General features: G+C 40.2%; 1 protein-coding gene across 1 annotated transcript in view; it reads left to right on the plus strand.

Annotated features, from left to right (window-relative positions):
- LOC121166894 (solute carrier family 41 member 2) overlaps positions 1–14,461 on the plus strand; it is an 82,351-nt gene that overhangs the window by 48,148 nt on the left and 19,742 nt on the right. The window contains exons 8-9 of the mRNA XM_040996218.1: positions 8,610–8,741; positions 10,611–10,759. Of these exons, the coding sequence (XP_040852152.1) occupies positions 8,610–8,741; positions 10,611–10,759 (281 nt within the window). The remainder of the gene's footprint in view (positions 1–8,609; positions 8,742–10,610; positions 10,760–14,461) is intronic.

The following is a 14,461-nucleotide window of genomic DNA, read 5'->3' on the forward strand; positions in this document are numbered from 1 at the left end:
CAGCCAGCAGATGAAAAAGCTCATTCTTTGTCTCTCCCTGTCTGTCTGTCTCTTTCTGTCACTGTGCTTTTCAAATAAATAGATACATATTTTAAATGTTTATTTATTTTTTTTAACTTTTATTTTTGAAATTTATCGTACAATTCTGTATAGTCTGGGATTCCCCTACCCCCAATTTCCACCCCCCGATTGATTTTTCCCATAATGTCACAACTCTTCATAAGGAATTACAATTCCATCAGTCTGCTATTTAAGTGTGCCCTGACATTGCTGGTACAGACAGTGTCAGTCCATCATCCCATTGTCTAGATATGTCCAACACTTTCATTGGGAGTCCATCTTTTGTTTGGAAACGGAGATTTGTGTTGCATTTGATATATCTTTTTTTTTTTAATGAAGAAATGTTTGAATTCATAGTATGCATTTTCCAATGAACTTTTTGAAAACGTTTTATATACATAGATTCTAAATCTTTTTGCACCAAAATGAACATACCTTTTTTTTTTAAATTAATTTTTTTTTTTATTGTTGCTTACATTGTATTATGTAGTACAGTTTTATAGGCGCTGCCCCCACCATAATGGTGGATTCCTCCACCTGAACATACCTTTTAATTCTACTTTTCCACAAACTTTTAGAAGTACCCTTATATTTTTCTATCTACTAAATACTTAGTATAACAACTAAAATCTTAAAGGAGCACTTTTAGAGTCCTTATGAAGTGACTGATAGTGAAGATAAATTAATGTTGGAAGTTCTGAGGCCAGAAGTGCAAATGAGAAACCTTTTCTAAGATGAGAGATGTGAATATGTATGCTGGCAAGGAGGCAAAGGAAGAACAGAGAGAAAGACTAAGGATGTGTAAAAGATGGGGAATTATGATGGAGCAAGGTCCTTGAAATGATGGGTTGCAAAATATCCTGGGGAAGAAAGGATCCACCTTACTTCAATGTGCCGAGGAATCCTGAAGAGCAAGAAGTATAAATACAGAGATCTGAGGATGGGGGGATGAGAACAAAATGAAGGGGCATGCAACTGACAGCTTCAGTCCTCTCAGAAAGGCAGATAGAGTCATAGCTCTAGGGCAGTGTTTCCCAACCTTCTTCAAGTTGGCAATAAATGACACAGTAGACAGAAGAAAGCAGCCACTTGTCACCAGAGGCAACCAGCTTCGAGTTGCAGTCATGCCAAGTTCTTAGATCACGGCCTCGACACCACAGTAACTCATCTGAAACTTTCTAGTTTTGAAGTTCTTGTCTAGGTCACTCACTTGCAACCTTTTTTCTTTCCATTATCACCTTCTCAAGGAGCCATTTTAAACAGTTTTCTCACTGCCCATGCCCATCCATGAAGCTTAATATCATGGATACACTATTTAACTCCACATACTGGGTAAATCTGTGTTTTATACATAAAACAATTGTGAGCCCCCTCAACCCCCCAAAACCAGTTTTTGCCTCTATTAAGAATACATGATCAAGGGGAAGGGGAATTTGGAGGCTTGGAGTCGTTCACCATCTTATCTGCCAGTGCAGAGGAAGGAAGAGGTGGAGCTGATGGGTAGGGCCTTACTTAGACGAAAGAGTCTTGGTTAAAGGGGTTCTACGTATTGCTCTGAAAATATGGAAATACGGAAGACAGATCTCTTCCATCATTTTGTGTTTCTTGAGACTGAAAGAGTAATTACTGCGTGTGAGTTCTGAGGAAGGTGGGGTCTTGAAGGGAAAAACAGATGAAATACACAGCTTTGTGAAGAGGCTGCAATATGTAGCATTTATGGAAAGTGATGGATCTTTTGTGCTGTTGACTATAAGGATTTATGTTTCATGAAAATGAGCTTTTATTTTTATCTCCCTTGGGAATGTACAAAGGAATCTTAATAGAATTTGAAAGATACTCTATGATTTGACTGCTGATTATTTACTGGAAACATGTATTTCTAAATTTAACAAAACACTGATTTAAATTTTAAAGCAGTCCCTAGGTGAAGCCTCTGATAATTTCCTCTTATTACCAAACTTATCGGCTGAGTTTGTTCTAACTTAAGACACCTAAAATTAGGTCTTGTGGATACTGAGGAGTCTCTCTAATTATTTAGTATGTTGACAAGATCTTTTTTACTCATTTTCTTAATTTATGTAAGACTATCCTTAGATACTCTTCACTTGCTTTAATAATGCAATTACTCTCTGAAGAATTTGAATAATTTAAAAGAAATGCTAATAGACCAGCTCTTGGTAGAAACACAGTGCACATCGTGACAGCAAGAAAGTCTTTCTTGACATTGAAGAAAGCTCTTCTAAAGTAAGAATTGTGCTGCAGTTTAAAAATATAACTACTGATGATGATGAGACCATGAGAAGTTAAAACTGTCATTAGTCCCTTCATTAATTATATTGTTTATTTTTAAATTGTATTCACCTTATCTGATATCTTTCTAAAGTCTAATTTCATTTTGTTTTTCATTTGGTGAAAGTGTAATATTGGTGTCTGTTTCCTGGACTGCAGCGTGGTGCCAGTGAGGATACAGAGAAAAAGATGATAAAGTGTTTCTAGCAGTTTATTTGACTTATTATCATATTTGTTTATCTGTTATGTGGTAATACAAGTAATGAAAGTAGTTGTATAAAGTTTTACCAACGAATGTTTTATGAAATTCTACCAACAAATTTGTGGGGTTTTTTTTTTAGAAGAGAACTACAGCAAATCAACTAGTTGTTCTAAAAAAAAAAAGGTTTTACTTTATTGTTAAGGCGGAGGTAGAGAGGGAGAGATCCTCTGTGTGCTGGTTTACTCCTCAAGTGGTCCCAGCTGCTGGAGTTGGGCTAGGCCAAGCTGAAGCCAGGAGTAGGAATTCCATCTAGTTCTCCCACATGGGTGGCAGGGGCCCAGATGCTTGTGCCACCTTCCACTGCTTTCCCAGGCACATCAGCAGAGTGTTGGATCTGAAGTGCATCAGCCAAGACTCACATGAGATATTGATGTCATAGGCAGCAGCTTAACCCACTGTGCCCTAATGCTGGTTCCCAGTTAGTCACTTGTTTTTTTTCTTCAACCTCAGTCAGTCCAGTGGAATCCATGGGGCATAAGTGAATACTCTCAAGCGTAGCAGTGAATGCTTTCTGCATTGAAGCATTCTGTAGTCTCTACTTATTTAGTATATTGACAAGATCTAGGCAGAATGTTAGAGAACCCCCAAAGTAAAAGAAGAAAAGCACCTCTAAATGCAAGCATTTTCTTTGTATGTATATTCAGTATAATTTAGATCCTCCTTTTAGAGTACAATGGACAAAGTCTGTGGTTGGCTACTAAGAGTTATTTTGTTTTTAACTAGCTTACTGGTTCACCCTCTTTGCAGAAGTTGTTGTATTGTGTAGTGTACCTGCTCTTGCCTCTTTATTTCTAAGGTTTATTGGTTTACTTTCAGTTTGTGGTACAAGTTACTGGCCCTGTCAGATGAGCATCGGTCCCTGCCAATTATTCACTATTCTTTTTTATTTATAAAATTTATTTTAAAGGTGAGGAAATCACAGCCACACGTGGGCCATGTGCTAGGATGGAGTGGGTTGGGAGGGGAAAGATGAGAGAGAAATGTTTCTGCCTTCCATCCTGTGACCGTGGGAAGAGAGAGCACTGAGCCTGGATGATAGGACTCCTGGGTCCCCAGAGAGGGGAAAGTGCATCCTAGGGAAGAGATCATTGGACTGGCAGGCAGATAGTATTACATAGGGTAGAGGAAGTGTGGCTTCCAACTCGTGACCCTAAGGCAGCTGCATGCCTGTCCCATTGCATGTCCCTCCTCTCAGGGAGTTCTGACCTCCATCTTAAGGGCTGAAGGAGGATACAGATGTATCACATCTTCTGTAGTTTCATCATGCTGTTTAGGAGTGTAGGCCTTGAGTATGCTAGATTTGGAAGCATCTATCTGTCTCAGCTAGTGGGTCCACCTCAAAGCCTGGAGAATGTCCATTTAGTGCTAATGGCTGTGTCTCCCCCTCCCCCGTTGTGGTCATTACTCTGAGAAGTTGTTGGATTTTTGGACAGATTTGTCAATCAGCATGAACAAAATTAAATAGAAAGCAATTGCTGGTAGAATGCTATTTAAAAAGGGAAGATTGTATTTTATCATTTCTCAAACACTGGGTGATGATTGTCCCTGTGTAGATCGTAAAGTCATCTAGCTTGGGTGTAAAGACGTTCGAATGTTGCTTTCAGAGAACACACTATTGTTAGAGTAGAGATGATAGATTCCATTAATCACCAAACAGGCTCCTCCTTGTTCTGTGAGTGTGGAATCTAGGGCCAGGAGGAGGTCCTTGACTGCCTCAGGCAGAGTGTCCACAGCCTTAGTACTTGCTGTAGAATTTGTTCTGAAGTGCATGTCAAATTCCCTGAAACAACAGTCTGGCTTTTAAAGTTCATGTGACAATCATAAATCTTCTAAGGAGTGCTATCAATAGCAGCTTCCAGAGAGAATCAAGAAGAGGCAGGAAAACACATGTCTGCCTAAGATACAATAGTCTCAATATGGCAGTAGCAATTTTTTACTTACTTTTTTGCCTTTTGAAGAGGTATTTGAGGTCTGAGTTTGGTCTACTGGAATAAGCAGTGTGTAGGTTCCTCTTCATTGTGCAGGAGTCAGGAGATTAGGTGGCCTAACGTGCAATGTGTATGTCAAAGCCAGGGCACGTACCCCAGGGCTTTGGTCCCTCAGATCAGAGATCCTGATGTGTCTGATGCTAAAAGGATGGGAAAGCATAGGCTGCTTGCCAACGCCAAAGGCCTTCAGGAGAACCCCCGCTCCTACTCCAGCTCAGACCCCTGGCCTACCTCTAGCTGGCACAGATACTGTGGGTACAGCTTAATACCTCAATACTCTTGTCTAAAACTTTAGTTCAGAAAAGGAGCTTAGACTGAGAAAATTCAAACTTCTTTTTAAAGATTCATGTTTTATTTGTATTTGGAAGGCAGAGTTACAGAGAGAAGGAGGGACAGATCTTCATCTGCTGGTTCATTCCCCAAATGGAGGCAACAGCTGGAGCGTGGCTGATTTGAAGCCAGGAGCCAGGAGCCTCCTCTGGGTCTCCTATGTGAATATAGGGGCCCAAGAACTTGAGCCATCCTTTGCTGCTTTTCCAGGCCATTAGCAGAGAGTTGGATCAAAAGTGGAACCGCCCCGACTTGAACCAGTAACCATATGGGATGCTGGCGTGCTGGCAGAGGTTTAAACAATCATCACTAAATTCTGGTAGAAAATTTATTAACAGAAGGCAAATTAAATGATGATTTAAAATATGGGTCCCAGATTATCTAGTCTTCTCTATTCTTTTTCTTGCCATTTATTTTTATTGGAAAGGCAGATTCTCTTTTCTTCCTTATTTGTTTTTTTTAAATAAGACAACATGAGAGGAAGAATAATACCGTTCCTAGACTTTGTCTTACCTACAGTTAAGATAACACCAAGTCAAAATTATAATATTTGTGTGAATGGTTTGTTATTAATAATAATAGTTGACATTTGTTGAGCCTTTTCTGTGTCCAGAAACTGTGCTAACTGTCCTTGTGTAGGCAATTTATTTAATTCCCCCAACATCCTTATGAAGTAAACGTTAGATCTTTTTTTTTTCAGAGTAGAAAAAGAGCTCCAGGAATTTAAATGCCACTGCAGGATTTGTAAGTGGTGAGTAGCTTTCAAATTCATGTGGCATGAGCCGGCATCAGATTTCCCAGAAAGCAGCGTGGCCTTCATGTGCCTTAATTATTCCACCTCATCAACATGACTTAAATATATATTTTTAAAGAAATTTATTTTCGTCTAGAAAATTTTTTAAAACTCCCTGGGATATACTGCATTTATCATGAACTGCATTTTAAATTAACTTTAGCACTTGCTTTTAATAAATTTTTTACTTAGTAAATGAGATGTGATGAGAAAATCATGAAGTTACTTTTTGCTTAAAATCAAGTCATTATTATTTTTCAAAAGAGGTATTTATTCTTATTAGAGAGGCAGCTTTCCAGAGAGAAGGAGAGGCAAAGATCTTCCATCTGCTGGTTCACTCCCCAAGTGGCTGCAAGTGAGCCAATCCAAAGCTAGGAGCCGGGTGCTTCCTCTGGGTGTTCAACACAGGTGCAGGCTCCCAAGACTTTGGGCCGTCCTCTACTGCTTTCCCAGGCCACATGCAGGGAGCTAGAAGGGAAGTGGAGCAGCCAGGACACAAACCGGTGCCCCTATGGGATCCTGGCTCATGCAAGGCAAGGATCAAGCCACTGATCCTATGCGCTGGACCCGAGTCATTATTATTTGTTTTAAAATGTATCAAATTTGTTGGCTTTTGGTGTGTTGTCACAAAAATCTATCTGAAAATGTGTATGGGGGCAATAGCTTATACTTCCCTGTTTTCCTACTTATATTTCTTCCTGTGGTTAAAAAAATAGTAAAATTTTATTCCTGCAGTAGCAAATCAGGATTATTAGGATGAAATAAATATCATTACTTCATTGTGTATCAGGTATTATGCAGGTCATATAAACCAATGAGCTGCTTAGATTTGGCTTAGCAGGGTTAGGCTTCTGCATAGTAACTTACTTATTGCTGGTTCATAAAAAACATCCTAAGTTATCACGCAAAGTTATCCTAACAACAACCAGATAGGGCTATTTAAGAAGAGCCAAGATAACCTCACCTTTGTTGTTGAGGGGAATCTGTTTACTGCCAAGCAGGTTGGATCAGCAGTGGGTGATGTTCTCAGTGGAGGATGGCTGTATTTGGATTCTCTGTGATGTCATTAAAATTTTTGGATTTTGGCATCTGACTCAGACAGCCTGTTAGATTTTCTCTTTTAGTACAAAAATATCCCTTGCTGCCAGTATATTCAGAAAGATGGAATCCTGCAGGAGTTTATTTTAACATTTTCAGACCCTTTGATTGTGTGCTTCTTTGAGAGCTCATTCATGCAGTTGGTGCAATACAAGCAAGCATTTCTCTGTTTATTTGAGAATGGAATTGCTAGATTATAGGTTCTGCACATCAGCAGTGCCAACGAGTTTTCCAAAGAGATGATAACAATTTACACTCTTTCTAGCTTCTCAGTTCTCACCCATATACTGCCATGTGTTGTGTTCCATCTAACAATGTGTCAGTCCAGATAAGTATGCGCTGATACTGATGGGGCTTTCCTGCTCGTTCTGGATGCCCACTGGTGTTGAATGTCGCCTCCTCTCCCTGCTAGCAGTCTGCATTAGCCTTGTCTGTGATCCATCTGACTCTCTTGTTTTCTATGTATAAGGATTCCTTGTATATTATGGATGCTAGCCTTTTAGAGATATCAGAATGATCGTGGAAAACGGAATTTAAAGATAAATTTATTTTGCTATAAAGGATTACATCCATTTTGTTAAATTCTCCTCCCTGCCAGATTTTTTTGTAACAAAATACTTAATTTTTAATTCCATTTTTCCCCTGTATGTTTCAAGTTATTCTCATACCTTTGTGGCTTGTCTTTTCACTTTGTCTACAGTGCCTTTTTTTTTTTTTAAAGATTTATTTATTTATTGGAAAGTCAGATATACAGAGAGGAGGAGAGACAGAGAGGAAGATCTTCCATCCGATGATTCACTCCCTAAGTGAGCGCAACAGCTGATGCTATGCCTATCTGAAGCCAGGAACCAGGAACTTCTTCCAGGGATCCCACAGGGGTGTAGGGTCCCAAGGCTATGGGCCATTCTCGACTGCTTTCCCAGGCCACAAGCAGACAGCTGGATGGGAAGTGGGGCTGCCGGGATTAGAACCGGCGCCCATATGGGATCCTGGGGTGTTCAAGGTGAGGACTTTAGCCGCTAGGCCACGCTGTCGGGCCCTACGGTGCATTTTAATGAATGGATTTTATTTGTCATCAACCTCCCCACCTTAGTATGTGAGAGCATAATCCAGGTAATTTTTTTTTCAGTGCCTGAAGTCATTTTGAGAAGCAAAGCATCAATCTTACCTATTTGAATGCATTCATCTTGTTTTTCCTCTCGATAAGGTAACAGATGTGGAACATCTGGTTACCTAGTTTTAGATCTAGTTGTGATGGTGGTTTTCTATAAATTATATGCTCTGGTCTGCTTTTGTATCAGTCATGTTTGAAAAACTAATGAATCTGTCATAACAATGATTTGATGCCTTTGGAATACCTAACTTGTCATGGCAAGCAACCAAATGAGGCTAAGAATTCACCAGAACAGTCAGATTGAGTGAGCTTAGATACACTGAATTTGCTGCGAGAGAGAGAGAGAGAGCGAGCACACGACAGGCATCGTGCAGCACACACTGTGCCCTGAGGGCTGTCTCTCTTTAGGGGGAGTTTTCTTGTGGTCCAATGGGTTTCCCCAGTGAAGTGATTTGTCCGTCTGTGCGGCTGGAGCTTGGCCCTAACTAGGGGCTTTCCCAGTCCATCACATCCGGGAGACCTTCCACACACCTCAACTTTAAATAAGTGAGAATAAGCATGTCAGAAGAACCATATTCTCATGGCCTGGAATATGACAGAAAGAGACTTGGTTTTGGTTGAATTTATCCAAGTTTAAAATACGGGGATAACTACTTTTTTCCCCTTTCCTTTTAGGTATTGGTGGCAATTTGGTGGCCATTCAGGCTAGCAGGATTTCAACCTACCTGCATTTACATAGCATTCCAGGAGAATTGCCTGATGAACCCAAAGGTTGTTACTACCCATTCAGAACGTTTTTTGGTCCAGGTATGTGCTTGTGGATTGTTGTATATTTTATTCCAGAGACTATTGCTCTTTAAAACTATAGGCAGGCAATATTTGTTTGTGTGAATATATGCAAGTTGCATAGCTGTTTGGTTTCAGATAGCTTATTTCCATGAACAAAGATCAGTTTCTAAAGGTCCTTTCTGTAATTTTCTATTCCTCACTCAGGACTATCTCGTTTATTTCTCAGGAAAAAAGTGCACGACAAAGCCTTGCTGAGTGATGTAGGGAGATCGATCTGTTCTGTTTTTCTGATGTTAATCTTTTTGGCCCTTCTGAATTTAGCCATTTGATTCTAAAACACGAAAACGGATAATCTTAGTTGCAAGAAACAGTGTGTTATTGCTGTCAGGCAGACACTGAAAAACTAAGGCCACAATGTAGAACCTTACAGTGTAGAACGTCCTTCTCATTCCCCTCCCCTTGCCAGTGAAAGTAAGTGTGATTATTGGCATTGAATAAAGATCAGAACTGTCCAGCCAAACCAGTTAAGACACCATTGACATTCCCCGTCTTAGATCAAAGTGCCTGGGTAAAGTCCCAGCTGCACTTCTGATTCCAGCCTCCTGCTACTGTGCACCTTGGGAGGCAGCAGTGATGGCTCAAGTACTTGGATCCTTCCATCTTTGTCAGAGACCCAGGATGAGTGCCAGGCTCTTAGCTTTCAACCTGGTCCAGGCTTGGCTGTTAGAGGCATTTCCAGATAGAACCAACAGAGGGCAAATCTCTTGTTGTTTCGTCTTTCCCATCCCAATAAAATGAAAATTAAAAATATTGAGGGCCCACATTGTTATAGATCAACAACCCCATGCTAGGTGGAGGTATTGCTGTAGAACTCTGCTCCAGGTCTGCTCACTAAATGCGCAGAAAGCCAATCACTGACATTGCTGTAATGAAAGAAAGTGAGTGCAGGCAGGGCTCGAACTGACACCCATAAGAGGTGTCAGTGCTGCAGGCAGGATCCTTTGTGCTGTGCCACAGCGCTAGCACTGCAAATGACGTCTTGAATATCGTGGTTAGAATCTTGTGGGTTCAGCACCATCATTCCCCCAATCCAGTGAATTTTGATAAAGGACAGACAAGGACAGTTTGTAAGAGACAGGCTGGGTTCTGCCTTAATGACAGGAGTTCAGGCTCGTGTTGTAAACAGCTTGTGATGGTGGCATCCCATAACAAAGTGCCAGTTGGAGTCCTGGCTGCTCTGCTTCCAATCTGACTCCTGCTGATGCACCTGGGAAAGCAGCAGATGATGACCCACGTGCTTAGATCACTGTCAGCCATGTGGAGCACCAAGATGAAGTTACTGCTCCCAGCTTCACCTTGTCCCAGTTTTGGCTGTTGGTGGTGATTTGGAGAGTAATCCAGCAATGGAAGATTCTCTCTCTTTCCTGTTTCCCCTTTTCTGTTGCCCTGCTTCGCACATATCACTTCTCTCTTGCCTCCTATCTCTTTTACTCTGCCTTTCAAATAAATAAAAAGTCTTTAAAATATTTTTAAAAAGAAATGCCTAACCCAGCAATATCAGTGACAGAACTTTAAAGGAATAAAGTTAAAATGTCACAGAACTTTAAGCATTTTGTGTTTTCTCTTTTATCGTCTCTTTATTTTTATGAAAGATGTTAAACTCTGACCAGTATTCTTCATAGCAAATTTTAAACAACCAGCTGTAATTAGTATATAACAAATAATGGGAAATTCAAATGAAGTGCATTGTAAATAGTTGAAATTTATTACAATTGAATTTTAATTCTATGTAGTAATAAGAAAGTAATTCTCAAATTATAATAACTAAGATCTACTACTAGCCAAAATACGATTTTATTTGAATGACTTTTACATTTTCTGTTACAGGAGTAAATAATAAGTCTGCCCAAGTTCTACTGCTTTTGGTAATTCCTGGACATTTAATATTCCTCTATACTATTCATTTGATGAAAAGTGGCCATACTTCTTTGACTGTAATCTTCGTAGTCGTGTACTTATTTGCTGCTGTGTTACAGGTAAGGTTGAAAACCTCTTGAAATCTTTTTTTTTGTCAGATGGCCATAAAAATATAGCTATGTAAACCTAGATGCATGTGACATATTTCACTGTTTCAAAAAATCGAGTGAATGCCTTTGTAATGTTTTCACTGTCTTTCAAAACTTCTTTATTTGAAGGCAGAGTTAGAGAGGAGGACAGATATCTTCTGTTGAGTGGCCACATCAACTGGGGCTGGGCCAGGCCGGAACCAGGAGCCAGGAGCTAGGAGCCAGGAACTTCATCTGGGTCTCCTATGGGGGTTCAGGGGCTCAAGAACAAGCCATTTTTCACTGCTTTCCCAGGTAAATCAGCAGGGAGCTGAATTGGAAGTGGAGCAGCTGGGACTCAAGCCAGTGTCTATATGAGATGCTGGCACTGCAGGCAGAAGCTTAACTTGTTGTACCATAGCACCAGCCCCTGATTTGAATTTTCTTCTTCTTCTTTAAGATTTAGGTAGATTTTACAGAAGAGAAGAGGTCTTCTTTTGACTGGTTCATTCCCCTAATGGCTGTAATTGCCAGAGCAAGCTAGGCTGACTTGAAGCTGGGGGCTAGGACTCCTTAAAGGTCTCCCACATAGGTGCAGGGTCCCAAGAATTTGAACCATCCTCCATTGCCTTCCCAGGCCATAAACTAACAGCTGGATTGGAAGTGGAGCAGCCAGGGCATGAACTGGCTCCCACATGGGTGACTGGTGCTACAGGGTGAAAAATTAGCCTGCTGTGCCACCATGCTGGCACTTGATTTGACTTTCTTAAAATAAGCTAAGGGCCAGGTGTTTCCATTTTTAATAAGAGGTGGAGAAGGAAGTCAAGACTGGACTGGGCAAAAACAAGGAATTCAATCCAGGGCTCTGTGGTTGGCAAGAAGCCAGTGACTTGAGCTATCACAGCTGCCTTCTGAGATCTAGAACCTGGAACCAGAAGCCAGAGCCAGGAACTGAAATCTTGTACCCTGGTAAGAGACTCCGTCTTAACCAAGCACCTCCTTCAGGGCTGTTTTTAAGACAGAATGTTTGGAAGTCGTGTTTTCTCAGTTCCCTGTCCTCCCTCTCTTGCTTTCTCTGTTTTGTATGAACAGCTCTTCTGATAGATTCCTGAGGAAGGGCATGGGAGTAAATTCCTTAAGCTCTTGCATATTATAAAATTCTATATTCTACTCTTCTCAGCTAATGCATTCACTGGATGTAAGATTCTGTTTATTTTAGTATTTTGAAGCATTGTTTCACTGTCTTTTGACTTGTTATATTGCCATGGAGGTCAGATTGCAATCTTTCCTGATCTCATTGTGCAAAGTAATTTATCTTTCCGAAGCTTGCAAGAATTTCTCTTCTCACTGTTGCTTTTAATAAACCCCAGATGCTCATAGTTCTTAAACTCCAAGCTGATGTATGGTGGTATGGGCATACGTGGTCCATTTTGTTTATTTACTTTCAGTTAACTGTAGTACAGTGAGGGTTTGTAATGTACATTTCCTTTTTCCTGATGCGGTTTCTTACCACCTTGAGAGTGGAGATCAGGCCCCTTTCTCTTCAGTATTCCTCACCAAGTATGCTGTAGTGGCTGTTTTCAGAATTCTTGATGTTATGTTAGCTTTTCAGACAATATTCATTGAGAAGTCTCCTCCCTGATTCCCTGGTCACTTAAATAGAGGAAGTCTGTTTGAAAGGACCTTGATTTTTAGGTTTATTTATTGGATATATATATATATATTGCAGTGTTTCTCATTTGTCTTCTCTTTCCAGAATCCTGTCTTGGCTATCGAATGTAGTTTGAGTGGCCTTGTTCTCTATTTCCCACCCCATACATACACAACACCATTGTCCTAATCTCTTCTTTATCATATTAATGCCTCCGGTTTATATGTCAGTCTCACATATTCCAGAGAAAGGTTGTTTGTTTTACTCATTTTTGTATATCCAGCACCTAGCTCCAGCTTTAGTGGCCAATGAATGTTTGTTGAACTAAGTGACTACTGTCATGTCAGATCCATCTCCTCCGTCAGCGGTGCCCATTGTCTAGATATGAGAAATATGGAATTTCTCATTAAAAATGCAGATTTTCTTTGCCTTCAATAACCACCAATTTTCTCTTTCATCAGCATAGATATTTAAAAGACAATGAGATAAAACCTCAAAATCTAACAATGATTGATTAAAAGGATAAGGTTTTGCTTTAGAAATGGCATAATTTGATACCTAGAAAAAGGGAAGGGTCAGGGTAAAATTGAGATTATAGTAGGTGAAGCCACATGAGAGTAAAATTTGTGGAATTAATACTCTAAACTTTAGGGTTTTTTCTATATATTGTACTTTTTTGGTATGTACTGTAGAATTTTTCCATAATAATGAATTTTAAGAACTAAAGTTTTAAATTCCAGATTTTGGGGCTGGCATTGTGGCTTATCAAGTTTAGCTGCTGCCTTCAACATTTTACATGGGTGCCAGCTCAAGTACCCACTGCTCTACTTCCAGTTCATCTCCTTGCTAAGGTGTCGGGAAAGGTGGAAGGGGAGGGTGTTAGTACTTGGACTCTTGCCACCACGTGGAGACCCAGAAGGAATTCCAGGCTCCTGGCTTTGGTTTTGGCCCAGCCATGGTCATTGTCATTTGGGGCATGAACCAACAAATGTAAGATAGCTCTCTATCTGTCCCTTTCTCTCTCTCTCTATACTCTGCCCTTCAAATAAATAAAATTTTTTCAAATGCTTCCACAGAATTATTTTTTGAACATATTATGGCTCTAGTTTTAGTCCTACACCTGCTTGGACTTCAAGTGAGGCATGAAATGGTTAAGTTGTTTCTTATTTTGCTTTTGGCATATAATGTCATTTTTGAAACTCTAAAAAGTTAATCCAATTATATGTCTATGATTATATGCTTGGGATATTAAGTGTCTTTCTGTTAGAAGGAACCTGTTGAATTTCACTTTGCTATGTGATATTTAGGCCACTGAAGCCAGTCAGAGGATGTCATAGGCTATACCATTACTCATTTTCTTGCCCTGTTCCTAAGAACATATTACTTTGAACCTGTCAAATTCAGGAGTAGTGTGCCAGGGTACAAACTGGTGCCCAAAAGGGATCCCAGTGGATGCAGGGCAAGCATTGAGCCACTAGGCTATTGCGCCAGGCCCCAAAACACTTTAAAGCCATTGTTTGAGCAAAGAAAAAAATAGCAGTACATCTTGATTCATTTCTCTGCTTAGTTTGATGCCACTACCATTTCCTCTTTGTATTGTAAATCCTAAATATACATATATGTTTTTTGGAAATACAGAAGTATAGATTTGGATGACAAAAACCTCAACAGTGATAAAAAGATTGCCTTTATGGGCCAAGTGTTTGGCTTAATTGGTGCAGATACCTTGGTCTTCGAGTACCTGGGTTGAGTGTCACGCGGGGTCTCATCCCAGGGGCCTCCTGATACCAAACCTGGGGGCACAAGGGCCATCTTAAGCAGTTAGGTCCTTGCCAATCACATGAGAGACCTACACCCAGTTCCCATCTCACAGGTCGGCCCAGTTCTGTCATTGTGGGTGTGTGGGCAGTGAACTAGTGCATGGAAGGTCTCTGTCTCTCTGCCTCTTAAAGAAATGAAACAAGATTGCCCAAAGACAAACTGAAAGAGGAAAAATAAATGAGTAAAACTAATTTTGGGTGAACTCAAACATGAATAAATCT

Source organism: Ochotona curzoniae, unplaced genomic scaffold (genome assembly GCF_017591425.1).
Source record: "Ochotona curzoniae isolate NIBS_2020 unplaced genomic scaffold, NIBS_Ocur_1.0 patch26, whole genome shotgun sequence".
NCBI classification, from domain to species: domain Eukaryota; kingdom Metazoa; phylum Chordata; class Mammalia; order Lagomorpha; family Ochotonidae; genus Ochotona; species Ochotona curzoniae.